This window comes from Phoenix dactylifera, chromosome 18 (genome assembly GCF_009389715.1).
Source record: "Phoenix dactylifera cultivar Barhee BC4 chromosome 18, palm_55x_up_171113_PBpolish2nd_filt_p, whole genome shotgun sequence".
NCBI classification, from domain to species: Eukaryota; Viridiplantae; Streptophyta; class Magnoliopsida; order Arecales; family Arecaceae; genus Phoenix; species Phoenix dactylifera.
The window spans coordinates 4,976,601-4,995,259 of record NC_052409.1 but is presented as its reverse complement, the minus strand read 5'-3'; the positions used below and the strand labels follow the sequence as shown (position 1 = coordinate 4,995,259).

The 18,659-nt window shown below is 37.5% G+C and overlaps 2 protein-coding genes across 4 annotated transcripts; one reads left to right on the top strand and one right to left on the bottom strand.

The window, feature by feature from the left end:
• The first annotated feature begins 131 nt into the window (after positions 1-131).
• On the top strand, positions 132-8,942 carry LOC103720620 (signal peptidase complex catalytic subunit SEC11A-like). Its single transcript, XM_039115478.1, has 8 exons — positions 132-336; positions 689-801; positions 2,255-2,326; positions 6,109-6,144; positions 6,739-6,784; positions 7,264-7,351; positions 7,459-7,516; positions 8,765-8,942. The coding sequence occupies exons 1-8, from the start codon at positions 258-260 to the stop codon at positions 8,813-8,815; spliced, it is 543 nt and encodes a 180-aa protein (XP_038971406.1). The 5' UTR covers positions 132-257; the 3' UTR covers positions 8,816-8,942.
• Positions 8,943-9,751: 809 nt separating this feature from the next.
• Positions 9,752-17,741, bottom strand: LOC103720611 (bifunctional protein FolD 4, chloroplastic-like). 3 transcript variants are annotated; one of them, XM_026809819.2, is made up of 8 exons: positions 17,217-17,738; positions 16,725-17,145; positions 15,313-15,638; positions 14,013-14,249; positions 13,697-13,864; positions 10,615-10,781; positions 10,190-10,285; positions 9,757-10,066 (listed from the first exon to the last, which is right to left on the bottom strand). In XM_026809819.2, the coding sequence occupies exons 2-7, from the start codon at positions 16,909-16,911 to the stop codon at positions 10,219-10,221; spliced, it is 1,152 nt and encodes a 383-aa protein (XP_026665620.2). In that variant the 5' UTR covers positions 16,912-17,145; positions 17,217-17,738; the 3' UTR covers positions 9,757-10,066; positions 10,190-10,218. The 3 variants fall into 3 exon arrangements, with proteins under 3 accessions (XP_026665619.2, XP_008808627.2, XP_026665620.2); XM_026809818.2 differs by having other exon boundaries at positions 9,752-10,066; positions 16,725-17,741; XM_008810405.4 differs by having other exon boundaries at positions 9,754-10,066; positions 10,190-10,262; positions 16,725-17,740.
• Between the last annotated feature and the right edge of the window lie 918 nt (positions 17,742-18,659).

Genomic DNA, 18,659 nt, shown 5'->3' with positions numbered 1-18,659 from the left:
TCAAGATTCGTGGATCAAACGCCCATCACGACTCGTCGTCCTCCAACGCTCAATACCTGTCCGACGTTAATCCGACGGCTGAAATCCCCAGCGATACGTGTCCGAACTAGGTTCGAGCGTTCTCTGCATCCGAAGATTCGAAACAACGTAAAACGGGGGGATCGAAGAGAGGCGGAGGCGAAGGCGAAGGCGAAGGCAAGGTGGAGTGGAACGAAAGCGGGAAGGCAGAGAGAGAGAGAGAGAGAGAGAGAGAGAGAATGGGGTGGATCGGGGACGGCGTGGAGTCCATCCGGTCTCTCGAGATCAGGCATGCCCTCACGCAAATCGTTACCCTCGGTTCGTCCATGAATCTCACGATCTCTTCTTCTTCTCTCTCACATTTTTTTTTAAAAAAATAATTGAGCTTTTATGCGCTCTCCGTGCGAAGAGTTTGATGAACTTTTTTTTTGGTGGCTTTCGGTTCGTCAGTCATGATTTGTTCTTAAAGAATCTCTTCCGGTATTCTCGTTTTTCTTAGGATGATTCCTTAAAACCCTTTTTAAATCTTCGGAAAAAAAATTGCTTCGAAAAAAGAAGAAAACTCTGAAAGCAATTAGTTATCTCTTATAGTTGAATGGCAATCTGATGGGAAAAAGATTGCTTGATTTGGTATCAGCGAATCATGAATTCTTTTTATACTTTGGGGCAGGGACGATTGGTACTATGGCGCTGATTATATGGAAGGTCTTGATATGTGTTACCGGGAGCGAATCGCCTGTGGTGGTTGTTCTATCTGAAAGCATGGAGCCGGGATTTAAGAGGGTGAGTAGTATCAAAAACTAGGAGACGGCTTATGTGGCCAACCACACTGGGACTGCATTATGGGACTCCACTTCAGATCTTCCTGCTCAATTTTTGAATATTTTATTTTCTGATTCCCATGGATATATTCATGCTCAATTGGTTTAATTTATATGATTTACCAAAAAAATGGCGACGGCTTGAAACATTTGATAGATTTGATTACATGTCCTATGACCAGAATTCGATTTTGTTATATTGTTTTCAGCTACGAAGCAGTGAAGTTTGATGGAGAATGGTATAGCTAAAATGTGTTAACTTGTTCTGATATAAATATGCGATGAGCTTGGTAATATGCTAGATACTTTTGTTTACTTCTTTGTACACCTTGTATGGGTTGTTCAGAAATGACTGCCCAATATTGGAGCAGCTGTTTGCAAGTTGCAACCCAGTACGATCACGAATTTATTAACTGGATTTGTTAAGATCATAACTCATAATTATCATAAAGTGGAGGTGTTTCTTTTTAGATCTCATGGAGTTGTCTAGAGAAATTGTTCTCTCTGACTTTATTTTTTATTATTCAAGGTTTGAGGTTCACATAGCAGTTATTTCAGTTTCTTTCTCTACTAGTCTTGGTACACCTTAACCTGACTATTCTGTATTTGACTTCCTTGCACTCTGTACGCCTTATGGTGTTTGAAAATATTATCCTTAAAATGTTGCCTTATGGTGGTTCTAAGACTTCGTCACTGGATACAATACCCAGAATACTCTTTGAAGGCATTTCCATATTCCCCACCTTGATGTAATCTGTTATAGATGTTTTCCTCCCAATGTTTATTCGTTTGTATAATAGAGTTTAGATGACAAGAAACTTCAGTGCTTGCGAATTCTCAAAGTTTAGTTTTACATTATCAAATATCTTAAGAAATCAAAATAAAGTCATTTGCTATGGTGAAAAAATAACTTATGATAGGCTTTTCACAAAGTAGTTTCGCTCTGTATTATTCATTGCCAACTACATTGCAACTGAAATTGGATACATATTCCTAAACTTCTTGGCAAAAATCCACTAAATCTTACATTGCCATACTATGTTGAGGCTGCAGATTGATAAAATTTTGGGTTAAAACCAACAGGTATATCATTAATGCACCAACTCTGGTATGTGCAATGGTGTTCGTGTAAATCTTGTGCTATAAGCTTATCAACCTCCAGACCTGTAAAAGGTTGCTTCTCAACAGTGCAAAATGAGTGCCAAATGTTTTCTATTAGAAGTGAAGTGCCAAAACTGCAACATGTTAGAGCAAGCTTACTTTATTAATGCGAACTCTTGAAAGTTTGGCAATGATTAATTTTTATAGATGTGCTGCAGATTACAGTTTGTATCTTTTTGAGTGTAAATACGTCATAGATCTGTTGCATCTTTATTATTAATAGAATAACTATTTGCTATTTACTATTGTTGCAGGGTGATATTCTATTCTTGCACATGAGTAAGGATCCTATTCGTTCTGGAGAGATAGTTGTGTTTCATGTTGATGTAAGTGTTGTTTTATTACTATTTATGGTGAAAGAACATGCATATTTTGTTAAGTCATTTACTAGCCTTTAACCTCTATAGAACTGCCTTCCGTGTATTGGAAGATGCTGTATTTGAAACTTAGTGAAGTTACTTATTCTCGTCCCACATTTGATGAGTTTATTTTTTTTCTCCATCTATTGTTGTATATCAATTACAGCTTGAGATTTCAAATCTGTTTCTTTTTCATGTTTCTGTAGTGATTTTGGCTATTACTTCATAATGGAGCTGAAAATTTCTTGGCTAATCTTTATTGTAACAAGATAAACAAGGCAATTGCCATCGGTCTCCTTCCCTCATCCTAGTTGATGTCCATTCATATCCAGGGGCATATCCTGCAGCATAGTGATTTTCCTGAAATCCAAATATAGGAGATATTACAGGCATTGAATTGTACACTTTTGTTTCATGTCCTTAATGAGAATGTTCGTGAAATGATGAGTTGATTAACTACTTTTCCTTTAGATACGCTTCTTGTGTCATTCAATCCTTTGTCACAACCTTCATTTAGAATTGCCAGTCTTTCCCTTCTTTTAACCCCTTTGCTTAGTTTAATCGCCACTCCTTTTCTGAAATATACTGAACATGACTACACCTTTCTGGCACTCCTCCACTAATTTGTAAAGCATAATTGAGAATCTGCATGGTCAATTATTGGGATTTCATTTTTAGTGTTATTTACGTCAATAATGTAATGAGGGAGTTAGGCTTTGCTGCGATTAAGCAAGCAATTCAGGCACACTGTAGCGTATATGCTTGCTTGTGTGTTGCATGAGCTTATGCATGTGTGCGTGCATATTTGAACCAGTTTGGCAGGATGATGTTAGGTGGATGGATGGTTATGATAAACGCTATCATCCTTCAGTAAATCATAGATTGATTTGTATATCCTACTCTCATGGAGGATAAACCTTGTCAGTCAAGGTTACAAAATAGTCAGTGCATTGATTTATAATAATGGATTTCCACTATTTAGTATTTGCAAATTACATCAGAGCTATGTGAATTATCCAAAACTGATATAGATGGACGTTGATTTATTTCAAAAAAGTTTGATGGTTTTGTTTTTTGTTGTCTGTTGACCTTTGTTTCGTATATCTGTGGTCACATGAGGAGCAAAACTGTAGTAGAATTAAAATTGAAGGCGGAAAGTATTGACCCTAGAAATTGATAAGAATCATCTACATTGTTTCAGAAGGCCTACTTGCAAACTGAGACACTTAATAAATGTGGCCTTGAGGTTCACAATAAATGACATATGAAGAGAAAAGTACAGTTCATAGAGGCTTATGCGGAATATGTGTCTTTCGCCTTTTTTAAATTTTCTCTAGGACACACACCCAACAGGCTTTAGATGTTCCCAGAGCATTTGAAGCGGAACAAAATAGTTCATGTTCATAGATCAATTGTCAAACTTTGACGTGGAAGGATTTGTAGCTCTACACATTTGGCTCATTTTTTTATTGGTGGTCTTGAAATAAAAGGGAAACTAGACCCTTTTTCTAGTTCCAAAATCTGTGCATACATGGAATCTGCGATGTCAGTGCCTCATTTACCAGAATTTAGTACGATATACAACAGAAATGCAAATTCATATCTGTGTTATTTATATGATCTTCTCTTATATTTCTGGACATTCTTTTAACAAAAGGAAATCATCAGAAAGCTTAATCCTTATGGTTTGCCTTGTTGATAATGAATGTTTTGCCTTATGTCTCCACCATTTGAAATGTTGAGCACTTGAGCTTGTGCCCCCTAACAGTCTATCATCTCCTCTCTGAAGCCGGTAGACAACTATGAAAAGGTAGCTATATAGTTTTAACAAGCAAGGGTTTCATAGATGGTAATCTATGTATTCTCGACCTTTTTCTAGACATTGTGTTTTCATCCATTGGTAGTCTAAAAAGTGATAACTGAGAATGGCTTTTTATCCCTTGACATCATCTTACACATGCTCCAGCTCTGCTCTATCAAGAGTTCAGAGAATCAAAATCGCGACAGACAAGTTCCTCCCAGAGTATGTCCCACCAACCTCTGCACATTTCATCTGTTCTATAATCTCCTTGGTAATCTGTTAAATTTTGAAGCAAGGCAAAAGAGGATTTAACTTTTTTTTTCCCCCTTGTAACTTGTGGAGTTATATGCAAGACCTGGTTAGAAGGTCCAAAGGTAATGCTTAGGGTTTAGGCATGTAGTTCTGAGATATTTTATTAAAGCAGCAATTGACTGTTAACTAAAGAGTATGTATTGCCTGGGGAATTTGTGTTCAATGATGTAAAAGAAGCAATGCACACAAATGGACAAAGAACGCCAAACCACAGCCCAACAAAATGGGCACGCACATGCACACACAGAGACCACCACTGCTGCCGAGCAACTCCCCACTATGCTTTGAGACCCAAAAAGAATAATACAACTTCATTGATCTCTTCATTCACCATGGTCCTTTGAAAAACATGTTACCGCAATATGTAATCTTCATTCCCTCCTAAGAAAATTACTTTAGCTTTAAGGTTATCCAAACAATTGCAAGAAATCATGGGCAACTCACGATTTCAATTTCGTTTTTAAAGCATTAACCTTTAACTAATATCAATTTTCTAGATGATCTTCCTGTCTATATCCATCACCCAGAGTGACAATCTTGGGATTGTCGACCAACATATTCTTAATTGGGCACGCATTTCACCCTACCTTCCACTCTATACTTTCGTCATTATTTTTTCTCCAACCCAACTTCCTAAATCTCTGCAACTGCTTTGAGAAACGGCCAGGCATATAAAGGGATATGGAAGTCCAAGACAAAATGAAATCTTTGAGGTGTATCCGACAAATGTATGTTTGTCAATGCATGTAGCATAATAAGACATTTTTTATTAATGGAAAGCTGGAAGGTTTGACAGAACTTTAATGAGGTATTTCAATGATATCTTTGCATCTTCTGGAGTTCTCCTTGATAAATCATGGTGGAATGCGTTTAAATTTGTTAATGAAGAACCAAGACAACGACCATTGAAAGAAATGCTTGTGCTGGAATGCTTTTTATTAAAATCTAGAATTGCTGTGCTGAATAATGTATGAGAGACATGCTGGAAGCTTTGAAATGGACAATAGATGTGAAACTTATTTTAAGACCTGTGGAAACGGGTGTTCTCTCCCCCCTCCTCTTTAGATCATAAATTATTAGATAAAAGGTCCGGTACATTTGTTTCATGACTGGTTCTGAAGTTTTTTGTTTGTACTAAAGTTACATTCACACTGCAAAATGCCAACTTGTTTCATATGGTAAGCAAGTCACACGGCATCGCTGACTTGCTTGTGCCTTACGGTCTGAAAACATTTATTCTAAGTCAATAATCTTTGCCATTCATCTTATTCTGCATATCTTGAAACACAGAATATGATTTGAGTAGGTTGAATAGTTCCCAACAATAGTTTTTCTGCCCAAAAAAAAAAAAAAAATCTTTTATCTTGTCATTGAGACCATTCATGGAGTGATCACTTGACACATAGTTATCAAGTTCCTGAAGCATTAATTTTTGTATACAGGCACTTGAGCATTGTAGATCATTGAGTAGTGTAGGACATCAATTTATATCATACCCTTTATATTGATTTACTACAAGCCTCACCCAAGTTTGTAGAGCAATCTGCATTTGACAAGTTAAGGCTGTATTTTTTGTGGATGCTTGTCTAGTCTTTGTAAATTCACTCATGTTGATCTAATAAATTCTAATATACAGGGACGTGAAATTCCAATTGTTCATCGTGTAATCAAGGTGAGCTACTAGGCTTCAATGTGGTGATGTATCATTGGAGATCTAATTTGTGATTAATGAGCTGTTTATGGTTGTAACATGCAACGGCAATATGTTGGACTTACAATATAACAAGTTAAAGGGTACATATTTTCTTGGGTACTCATCCCACCTGTATGGTACAGTTTTAATATTAAGTGAAATAATAAGGGGATACAAAATGAATAAACAGGGTTTTAAAACTTCCCACTCATCTAGTGAGAAATTGTTTTCTTAGCAAGGATTTCCCTGTCTAGTGTTGAATTTGCTTTTGACCCACATACTAGGCAAGTCATAAACAAGTAAAAGTCTTTCTGCACATACATAATGATCATGTGGCCTATCGTGGGCCTCCCCATATCCATCTTGAAATTTAGTAGGGCCAGTCCTTTGGACTCATCCATGCTTTACATAGATATTAGTCAGAGAAATTTGTCAATAAAGTTACACAGTTATTCACATGGGAGACCTAAAATAGAATAGGGTCTTGATAGATGCTCTAATTTTAAAAGAGGAACTGATATTATTTCATTGTGATTTTCAATCTTTGATCTTTTTCTTTGATTCTGTACATAGGTCCATGAGCGACAGGACACAGGAGAGGTTAATATTCTAACAAAAGGTACAAAATTCCAGATTTATCTGTTTCTAGCAGCTAATCATAGCCATGCTCAATGGATTAGCATTTGCAAGATGGAAAATGCTAATCCTATATTATATCCCTAGTTTTCATGAAAATGCTAATCCATGGTGTTTGGTTATGCTTAGCTGGAGATATCCTACATGATAGCTCAGTAAAAGTATTTCTTAGGTGTGCAAGTATATTAAAATTTTGAAAGTGATTTTACGTTGGTTAACATAATTGTCTACATTGTAGCAAAATAGAGATAAATGGAAAATACTTACTTTTCCTTAGAGAATTTTAAATGCAAAAAGTTGAAGATATTGAACTATAGATGTTATGTATGATGTAAGTTTCTCCTGCATACCCTTTACTACTGGTGCAGTTAGTTTCTCTAAAAACATTGGTGCACAGCTGTTGTTAATGTTTCCTGTTTAAAATGTAGGATGGTGAATACTTATTATTGATGTAACTTTCAGGTGATAATAATTTAATAGATGACAGACCTCTTTACGCTCAAGGTCAGCTCTGGCTTCAGCAGCATCACATCATGGGCCGAGCTGTAGGGTGAGGATGAGTGTTTTCAACCTTAAAATTGCATCTTTTATCAGGATGCCACTTTGATTTTAACCTGCAACCTCTCTTATCTGACCTTGATTTCCTGACCTTGACAGGTTTCTCCCATATGTTGGCTGGGTGACCATTATTATGACTGAAAAACCGATCCTCAAGGTATGTTATCTTGAGAATGGTAACACATAGTTACTGGAATAAAATAAATAACGATGCCAATTGTGAATTCCTTGCACTTGTAGATGCACTTGCAGATCAATATGCGATGCTTCTGTTTTTCTTTTTTATTCCTTTTCAGTAGATGATGCTTCTGTTTTTCGTGAGCAAGAATAATATCCAAACTTCTCTTAAACATTCGCAGGCTAAAATCTTTGAGGTAGCATGGCTTATATTTTCACTACTACCCTCTATCACTCTCAATTTCCACCATGTTATTCCCGTATCAGTCCTCCTAGTAAGATGCATTTTTGTCTACCCCATGCTTACTGTACTGCACATTCAACATCCTCATCACAGCCACATATCTTATTCGAAAGTTATGATGCGATGGTGTTTGTATGTGACATGGAAGCATCATAGCTGTGAGTTAAGGACTTAAGCACATAGAAACCTGACTAGGTGTTCATCGTTTAGTGTAACAATCTGATGCCTTCAGCTGTACTTGCTTTGGATAGTTTCTTTTACTAGGCCATTTCTAGGATACCAGACAGTATCAGATTGGCTGGATATGGACATCGAGATGAGGATTCCAATACCCCTATATCTAGATACAGATAATACGGACCTTAGAAGCAGGGGACTTCCATTTAGGGTGCGCATCTGCGTTGGATGCTCCTCGGAAGCTTATCCTGAGCCTGTGTAAAATTTTATTATTAAAAAAATTATATTAATGCTGCCTCTGGGGTGTTCCCGCACCCACTTCTTGTAGGTAAGGTATGGACACAGTTTTCAGCATATCATATTGAAGGTTCTTTTTTAATCTTTTTAATGCTTGGTGGTTCTAAATTAGTTATATGACTAGTTTCATATTGTCCATCTGAAAGACGTCTCGGTAGCGTTTCTTTTTCCCTGTCTTCGTTATGCATTACTTATTTATTTGTTTGAGATGATTGTAAATATTTTTCTTTACTTGCTGGAAGCAATCAGGCATCCTACAAACACATGTTCTGTATCCTGACATATATTAAAAAAGTTTTAATAGTATTGATACCCAGCCCATTTCTATTAAATTTAGAGCGTATATAGCTACCCCGGTATCTGCACACCTGGCTGATTTTCCCCCTACCTCAGCATTGTGTTTCTAATAAATAAAAAGGTGTAGATAAGAACTACTTTTGCTGATTAAACGCATATCATAAACGCAGTTATTTGCTGATGTTATGTTTTTGCTATTTGTCTTTCATACAGTACTTGCTCATCGGTGCTCTGGGATTGCTCTTTATAACCTCCAAGGAGTAGAGATTCTGCGACATTGTAGTAAATTTTTGAAAGAAAAAGAAGGAAAAATGACCCACATATACTGTAAGAGTGGCGTTGCCAGTTCTTTAATGAAAAATAAGTAGCGAGACAATTCAAGTTTTTTATAGCTGTATGTGATGTCGTGCCCTATTTGCTTCCTTAGTCTGTCCTGATCGTCTCAGATCTCTTATGAGTTGTGAGAAAAAAAAATCCTAATGTTTTAACTGTGTGGATGGAGTCTTTTTCCGTCGAAACACTCGAGGGCCCGACATAACCCTGATCCTAAGATACTCTGACAAGATCATTTTGGCATGCTTATTCATGGCCGGTCGGGTGGTTGCACGTATCACTGAACTCATTGTGTTGCAGCTTCAAGAAAGTCGCCATCAAACAAGATGACTGCATCAGTGATACCAACGATAGGAATCAGATCCTCTGATTCTTTTGTATGATATTCAACTGAGAACTGGGATATATGAAAACATTCTTTATAAAAGGTTGAATTTTTGATAAATAACATGCATTCATTCACCACAAAATCTTGAATGGATGTTTAAAACAAGGGCAGCAAACGATTCTGCTAGCTGCAGGTAATAAGCTAGAAAGCGTAGAGCGGGTAAAAGCAAACCCCCCCTCTTTTTCCTGATCCTGGAGGCAGTCTTGTTCCAACCCCTTGCAACTAATTCATCACAACTTTGCTAGAATCAGTTGCTATCGATCCGCTGTGAGACAATTGATAACTTGGAAATGTAAGAAACAAGTCGAAAGAACATGACTTAACCACAGGAAGAGAGAGGGGGCGGGGGATTTATCAAAAAAATTACCATAAGAATTAGATCATCCCATAAGATTAGGTTCTTGTTAAATTCTCATCATGGAGAACAAGCAGACTGCTTACTAAGAGAAAGCAGGCTGCAAGCATTTTAGAAGATAGAGAGTTTTCAGCCAGGTGGTATGCCCTATATAAAAGTGGGGTGGTGGGATACCGGGAATGTTACATGCCACCGACTTAAAATCCACATGGAGCCAAACTGAGTTGAACCCCTCGAATTCTCATCCACCAACTTTGACATGCACAATCTTAATTTACCACCATGGGAGTCAGTTCTTCCTGGGTTTGGCAATCAAATCCTATTGCATTGAGGGCAAGCATTTTAGAAGATAAAGAGTTTTCTCAGTACATTAGAATTGAAACCGATACTAGGAGAAGGGCTACGCCAATTGTGCAATCCATTGCCTCCAGAGTTCCATCTGTAAATTAGAAGTTGCAAATGTTACCCACGTATCATCAGCAATTTTTAAACATGACTCAATTAGTGTAATATTTTTCTGAAGGATTCATAGAGAACCTTAAAAGACTTGTTATTGGCTCACCTAATACAAGTGAAACATCAGATGGCACTTTAGATGGTTGATAACGCCTCAGGAGAAAGAATGTACATGCACCCCGCATATGCTTTTTTATGATTACTGCATGGTTTGACATCATAAGAACTTTCCATCTGTGTAAGTGCACACATATGTATACCAAAACCTAATGGAGAAATTTTGAAGGAAAAAAGTAAAATGGACAAGGTGTTATTTCTCAATCATGCCAAGAGTGCCAATCTGTTCTTTAGCTCGTGTGAATATTCGTTTATAAGTTGATTCCATGGGATAATTAACCCATTCCAGGTGGACCAAGAACATCCAAATCAACAAAACAGGTTCAACTCGAAAGGCACCAAAAATTGGAGGCACAAACTCAGCAAGATGTATGCATTTATATATGTCAATTTAGACCGGGATTGAAGTATCACTTGAAATCGTGTATCCTTTTTGCTGAGCTGAGTGTGTTGGATAGTAGCATGGCTATGGTCATTGGACCAACTCCACCAGGAACTGGTGTAATAGCAGAAGCTACCTTACAGGCCTCTTCATAACAGACATCACCAACCAGTCGATAACCACGAGGGCTTTGAGCATCCTGAAACAAACAAAGATTTTAGTCCACGTAGTACAGTATTTTCTTTGTGCGACTGAGATATTCAAAGACATTGAGAGCAATGGATTTAACATTTCTCTAAAATAATTAATGTAGATATTAACAATCAACCACGTTGCGAAGGATGGAAATGTTAAGAGAAACAAAGATTGACGTAATTTTTGTTCAATTTTACCAAGCATCTAAAAAAGCAAAAGCTTAATGAGAGGGTGTCCAGACTAATTAAGGTTAGCCTTGGGGCACAAGCTTCAAGCAATTTCTTTCTATGAAAGCAATACCTGGCATGCAAAGTAAAGTGTTTCATGTGAACATTGTTAGAAACCCAACATTTTCATGTTGGTAGAAATCATTGCAATATTCAATTGGTCAGAGATCTTGAATCAAATATATCAATAAGTTACCTGATCCAATACCATAATGCGATAGTGTCTGCATGACCATTTAGTTCTCTACAAACTATATTTAAGTTGACGACAACTAAACAATAGAAAAAAAAAACAAATAATTCTCTTATTTGGTTTTGGAAATAATTGAAATCAGATACATACGCTCACATAAATTGCATAAAAGATAGTGAATGGCAGGCACCACAAGCCACACTAGCAACAAGTATGCTCCAACTATAACCTCACTTATAAGTCTTTAGGTGTTTTTTGAGAATCATGCCTCAAGGCATTGGGCAGGCTTAGGCTCAAATAAGCCTCTGTAAACAATGGTTTCACTTAATCTAATCCTTTAAAATTGGGCACATATGCGCAATGCCTTTGAGATAAATTTGAGATAAAGCAGAACAGCCAATCAGTTGATTTATTACACATTTTTCAGACACCAAGGTAGTGTGTTCCTTTTTAATGCTGGGACACCAAGTGAGCTCCCCAGCCAAGGGAGATTACAGAGCCATCCTATTTTGGCTATCAAACGATGGAAGACTAAGGGATCAAAGTCTCAGAAATTACTTTTAGAGAGTATTTCATGAAACTAATTATAAAATTTCACGAGTTTTCATTACATCTGCAGAATTTGACCGGAAACATTGAGGGCCTGTTTCATGCAAAGAAAGAAATTACTGCAGTCCTTAAAAAAATGCAGGAATAAAGTGATGCTGCAAAAGATTATCTCCAGAATTCACTATTATTTGCTGTTTGGTTGGTTAATAATTTTTTTTTAATGAAAAATCTAGAGGAGTCGTAACTACTTATCTGAGATTAGCTTTTTTGAACTAACTATTTGAATTGCGCTGTTATGAACTAGGTGTTAACAATTGGTCATAATACTTAAGCCGGTAAATATTAGCTGTGAGTACTTCAGAATATATAGGTGGGGACAACCTCCCCTACCTAAACACATTATTTCCTGTTGTTTATCGTAGATTCTTCACCTTCCATCAATCGAAAAATATGTTGAACTTATCAACTTAAAATCTTTAGGTCTTTGAGAATTAGCTATACCAAATTTTATAGATAAGTTCAAGTAGTGCTCGTGTATCAATTAGAAACTTCAGCAAATCTTCATTAATTGGAAGATACAAACAGAATAAAACATCAAACAAAAGTATAGTTGATAGTTTGATACTTGATAACTTAGTCAAGGACTTAATATGCTAACCTTCTAATGATGAGCTCCTCCAAACCTGTAATTTACTATTATATAAATCCTAGATGTTATTTAATATACCATGTGTACATATATTGCAACAAGCAGCATCAGAAACAGGCACGGTGGCCATTAAATGACCATTAATGGCTGTCATGGTTTCAGCCGAAAATTATAATCAATAGAAAGTTGGGCTTAAAAAAATCAGTAGATGGCTGAAATCTGTATGGTTGAGAAGGGTATCTGAAAGAAATACCATCCAACAGCACAATCTGCTATTCCATACTCAAAAGAAAGGTACATTCCTCTAGTGATGTCAATGATGTCCATGGACTTCTTTCCAGAGCTTGCCCTCCTTGTGAGGGAACACGATCTTCCCAAAAAAAAAAAAAAATCTTTTTCCATAAACTGATGGGCGCTCTTCAGTCCCAACATGAACCCTATGATGAAATATCATACACCATAAGAATGATGTCTGAAAGAAGAAAACTAGAACCACAAATATTCTTAAAAAGCATTTATCTCAAGCGAGTAAATCATATGAGAATTAAAAAAAAGGCTTCAAAATGAGAACCGCATCAATAGATACACAGAGAGACAAAGAGAAAGGGTTAGAAAGATAAGAGTGGAGGGTATTGAAGGAGAGAAAGACAATAGAAACAAGCCTAAAGTAGCAATAGCTGGACCAGCAGAGACCAGGGCAGAACACATGCATATTCATGGCATGGTGGAGGAGGGTGAGCCTCATTTGATAAAGAGGGGGTCAAGCCTCTCTTAGAAAGAGAGCCACAGCCATGAGTATGGCTTCTCAGTTCAGATACAAAAATAGGGGGAAAAACAAGTCTCTGACTAGAAAAGCACTTTTTATATTTATTTATTTGATGTGGGAAATAGTTCCTGAACAGCCTTTAATAAATTTTCGCTATGTAGTTTTTTTGATTCCATAGGAGAAGTCTGATCCCTATAAAGTGTCATGATCTTTTAGCATATGCAAACAAGTAACGAAGTGTTGAAAAAGAGACAACTAACTGTGAAAATATAGCTAAAGCTGCTATACCTACCTTTTTGTCATTCCACTGGAAGTTAATAACTTTGAATTTTGTAGATTAGCAAGAACTATAGAGTTGTGATTAAGCTCGCAGATATGAGTACACAATGTCAGAAAAAATTTCACAATCAATCCAGCTATCATATTTCAGCTTGCAAGATCAGTAACAATCAAAAACAATTAGGACAGATCATTCCTATATATTTATTTTAAACAGGAATTATTAGTTAAAGATTTAAGGGAGAGATCCTCTCACATCAACTGGATTGATCCCAACGTCTATCACAACTGCACCAGGCTTTATCCAGCTACCCCTCACCAAATTAGCTACTCCAGCAGCTGAAATGATGATATCTGCCTGTCTTGTGATTTCCACAGGGTTCTTAGTGTATGAGTGCACCATGCTAATGGTTGCATTTGCTTTCTGTAAAAGTTTTAAAAGCCCATAATTAAACAAAGAAAGGGAGAAAACATAAAACTATAGAGGCCTCCTCAATAAACAGCAAAAGAAATAATATTAAATTAGATTGAAAAATGCTATATGAGAAGAACAATAAGATAAAGTGTAATACTTGCAACAATAATGCAGCAGGCATTCCAACAATATTGCTCCGCCCAATCACAACCGCTCTCTTCCCTTTGATCTCTACACCATACCTGTGCAACAACTCCATGCACCCTTTAGGGGTACAGGGAACAAACAAAGGATCTCTACCTTGCATAGAAAGACGGCCAATATTCAATGGATGGAAACCATCCACATCTTTCTCTAAACCAATGGCATTCAAAATTTTCTCCTCATTCATATGCTGCCACATAGCAAACAAACATTTGCATAAGCCACAATGATGAAAAACACAGAACATACCATTAAGAACAACTTGAAGAACAAACAAAGAATCATGGAATGATTGTGGGAACATGCTGCATACTAACTCATGATCAGTAATTTTTTTTGCATGAGCAAAAGGGACAAACTTTTTGTAGATACTAAAACAATATGAAGATACGACATAAGTGCAACAATTTTAGCGAAAAATGTGCATGATAATGGTCATAGCTCTTTAAAATATTTTCATTCACTGGCCAAGAAATAACAATTATAGTCACACGAAGGCATAATGTAAAAAACCTATCTTAAATAGGTTCAGATTCACATGTGGGGTGTGGTTGTGTTACTAATCGTCAGATGTTTTCAATATATAAGAATCTTTTTACTTACAGACATGTTCAGGTGTCACAAAAAATATCCATGTTTAGGCATCAGATGAGGGTACTTCTGAATAAATTGAAGGTACCAAGTAACATCGCTGAAAGCTAATTCCTCCACATGAAGATTATCCCTAACAATATGATGATGACAGGGTTATATAAGAAAACTAACATAGTGTGTCACCGTGCTATATTTTTAAATAAATATGTACAATATTTGTTAAAATATTCAATGATAATGATAAGTCATAACATCTTTCTGTATATAACGCAAAAGCCCGAACATGCTGCTGGACTCTGATTTCGTCACGCCTAAGATTAATTTTATAATTATCTAAAAGCTTCCATGGTTCCCTCATATGACTGAATGCTCAATGTAAAGCCAAAACCATTTTCAACATATTTTAGCAATCAACTTGCAGGCCCACATCATGCTCTGCTGGCTTCTTGTAGAAATTTAGCATCATATTCTCTTTCACATACATTACGCATGCCAAACACTATTTGTTTAATGCAACATGGTACCAATCTTATTCTTTAGTATTTATTGAGGAGTCATACAAGAATTAATCATCAAATAAACAAATAAATATATATATATATGGATATATTGCAAGAACTGATTTTTCACTAATTTAAGCATCAGAAAAAGAAACCTACACGAGGCAGAGGCAACTGAACCAGGATGCCATGAACTGATGGATCATCATTAAAGCAAGCAATGTGCTTAAGCACTTCTTCTTCAGTGCTGTCTTCAGGCAAATTAGCTTCATAAGACTTGATACCCACAGCTTCACAAGCCTTCTTCTTATTGCGAACATATGTTTGAGAGTCCTTCCGAGAACCTACCAGAATGACTGCCAATCCTGGAACAATCCCAATCCCATCCTTCATCCTCACTATTTCTCCAGCAATTTCGTCTTTTATCTGCTTTGCAACTGCCTTGCCATCAATAACCTTAGCAGAAGTTTCAGTAGTTACAGCCACTGTATACAAAAATTAACAAAAATAAGCTAGTAAAAAATATTCTAATAACAGTGCATCTAACATAAGACAACAACCATAACTGAAGGATGCAACTTTGAAAAGTCGTCTCCTAGAATGCATAACATATGCAGTTTTTTTTGATATCATAATAATACACAAGGCAAATAATAGCTTTTCCATTTACTTTCTTTTATAAGAAAAACCATATTGAATAAGGCCTACAATCATAAAAATAAAGTTTTCTCTATAAGGTTAACTCTTGCATGAGTACTGTACACACCACCACCACTCCATTCCCTACTCAGATCTCCGATCCTATGGTTGTCAGGTATAGGTGAAATACATACGCGGTAGCTAAGTGTTAGTTGGGATCGGGCAATTCTCGAAATTTCATGTCAGCATCTGTTGCTGCCACTTTTCAAGGATTGCTAGTTGCGAGGCATCCCGTTCCATCGAGAAATCGGGACACCCCTGTCCCAAAAAATTTAAAACCCTGATCACAATACAACTAATAATTAAAATTTTCATCAGCCAAGGATTAGAATTTGCGAGAAAAGGGTGCCACGGCACATAATTTTGCCCGAAAAGAAATTAAGATTCTTTTCTGCTTGCATGCGTCAGATGTCCTGTTGAAACTGCATTAGACCAAGTGTTTCTCACTTTCCCCTCTTAAACAGATTTAAACAGTTATAGTACTTACTCTGACAACTAAAATAACAAACAGTAATAAATACAATTTTTGGTTGGACAGATTTTATTATACGACTTCGGTATAAATACGTCCAGGAGAGTCAGAGGATAAGAAAAAAAAAATTTCTTAGTATTGATCTACAATTCAACAAATCAATCAAAAATAGGCTTAGCAATCTCATGAAAAAGGATGTATTTTCAACAAAATTCACCAGAATTCATTTCTCAAATCTCCGTGCAACCAGCAACTTGGGGAGCAAAGAGAAGGAAAAGGAAAAATCCATTGGGGCCGACGACAAAGGTGGCAGCTTGATCACCATTCCAGCTGCAGGCTTATAGTCTATTCAACATCTAAACTGAATTAAAGTGGAATCCGAGGGCATAAACCGTATTACCTGATGCGGAGGCCGATAAGCTCCAATGAGGAGAGGCAGTGGATCGAATCGCACTCAGGCTCAAGGGCCTCCACGCGAACGAAACCGAGCGCTGGAATTGGGACGTCCGACTTTGGACGCTCCTCTGGAATGGAAGAAGCCGAGCCGGCGCCGGCAAAGAGCAGTCCGAGAGCACCGACGATGCCATATTCCTGCGCCCGAAGACAGAAGAGACGAAAGGAAAGGAAGACTCCGGGGTTAGGGTTTTGATCGAGACGGGAAGGGAGAAGAGATGGGAGGCTCTGCTAGGGTTTCCGAGGGGGGAGAGAACGGCGGCGGAGACGCGCGCCAATTTGAGCTTTTTGTTCCCGTTTCCCAGGCTGCCGCCCGCTGCTCTGATTAGTTTCAATATATATGAAGACGACGGAATCCATGACTCTACCTGCATTCGGACTGAGACGACTTAATCGCAGCCGTTTGATTAGATCCGGGCGTGGTAAGAAAGGAGCTTACACGTGCCGCAATTCCACAAACTGTTCAAAGTTCAACCGCTGAGATACAGGAACCGGAAAGAACATTACGAACCGGCGGACGGTTACACATAACTCGGCGGTTCGCATCGAACCGGATGGGCCGGAGAGAGGAGGAGGAGGCGCGGCGGCTTTTCTTGAGAGGCGGTCCGGCTCTCGCGGCGGCGGTGGGGAGAGGCCGGGAGAAAGATGAGGAGAAGGCGTGACCCTCGCTATCTCTCCCCGCGGTTAGATTAAAACAGGATGGGAGGTATTGGTATGCCGTGCTACCTCTCGTCGCTGTTCGAGAGGAGGTGATGGGGTGGGGGTTGCAGCGCCGGTGGTATGGAGGGAGGGGGAAGAGCGGCGGCGGAGGAGAGGAGCATTGGTTGTGGTAAAGGACGAGGAAGAATGGGCGGCGACTGGGGCGTGGGAGAAGGGAGGGATGGGAGGGTGGCAGCTGGGATTGGGAGTGGGGCTTGGGGTCGGATAAAGGTAGAGGAATCCCGGCGGCCATTGCTGTGGGCGGATGCTGGAGAGCAAAGCTATCATTCACAGTTTTAGGCTTTTATCGCTTGTTTTTAATTTTTTATAAATAAAATTGTAAAAATCGAGATAAAAAATTTGACTAATATTTTTATTTTTTTATTTTTTAAAAAAAATATTTGTCATTTTTTCTATAAAAAATGAAAATAACAAATTTTTACTTTCAAGACTTTTAAAAATAAAAACCTATATTTTAACTATCATCGCCAACATCATTTTCACCATCGTTATTATTATCTCTTATACCGCTGCCATTACTATTGTCATGATCATTGCCATTATTATTATTATTATCGCTTCTATTTTCGCTACTATCATAATTACTATCATACTGTCATCATTATTATCGCTACCATCTCCGCTACGATTTGTCCTCATTAATATCATCTCCGCCACCATTACATTTGTCTCCACCATACCATCACCCCCTTTGCTACACCATTGCCAGATTTGCAGTTTACCATTGTCTCATCCACCGTGACATCCAAATTTATTTTTGAAAAAAATTAATTACATTCAAACATATTTATTTTAAAAAGAATAAAAAAAATATATTTTTTGAAAAATAGAAATATAAAGGTGATGCTAAGACAACGCCTAACTTTTTTTTTTTAATGACCTTTTTTTTTTTTTTACTTGAGACAATCCACGTGTAAGAATAACAAATGAGGCTTCGAACATATTAGTTGATGAGAGAGGTGGCGGACTCGGACTTTGATTGGAGGAGCTCAGACACAGAATCAAGTGAACTTTAGCATGTTCTTACAAACACAAGTTACAACTAGTGCTCACATAATCACCAGCAAAATAATTCTTAGCTTTGCTTGTTACCCTTTGTTCTCTTAACAACAATCACATCCTCTTACTTCACATAAATTCAGATGTGGCGTGGTACAGCTTA

What these genes read in the sequence shown, in the direction of transcription:
- LOC103720620 (XM_039115478.1), top strand. Translation starts at nt 258, where the DNA reads ATGGGGTGGATCGGGGACGGCGTGGAGTCCATCCGGTCTCTCGAGATC. An exon ending in CACGCAAATCGTTACCCTCG is followed by an intron (nt 337 to 688) that starts GTTCGTCCATGA and finishes ACTTTGGGGCAG; the next exon opens with GGACGATTGGTACTATGGCG. An exon ending in TAGTTGTGTTTCATGTTGAT is followed by an intron (nt 2,327 to 6,108) that starts GTAAGTGTTGTT and finishes TCTAATATACAG; the next exon opens with GGACGTGAAATTCCAATTGT.
- LOC103720611 (XM_026809818.2), bottom strand. Translation starts at nt 17,151, where the DNA reads ATGCAGGTAGAGTCATGGATTCCGTCGTCTTCATATATATTGAAACTA. An exon ending in TTCAGTTGCCTCTGCCTCGT is followed by an intron (nt 14,250 to 15,312) that starts GTAGGTTTCTTT and finishes GCTATGTGGCAG; the next exon opens with CATATGAATGAGGAGAAAAT. An exon ending in TTGGGATCAATCCAGTTGAT is followed by an intron (nt 10,782 to 13,696) that starts GTGAGAGGATCT and finishes TGTTTGTTTCAG; the next exon opens with GATGCTCAAAGCCCTCGTGG.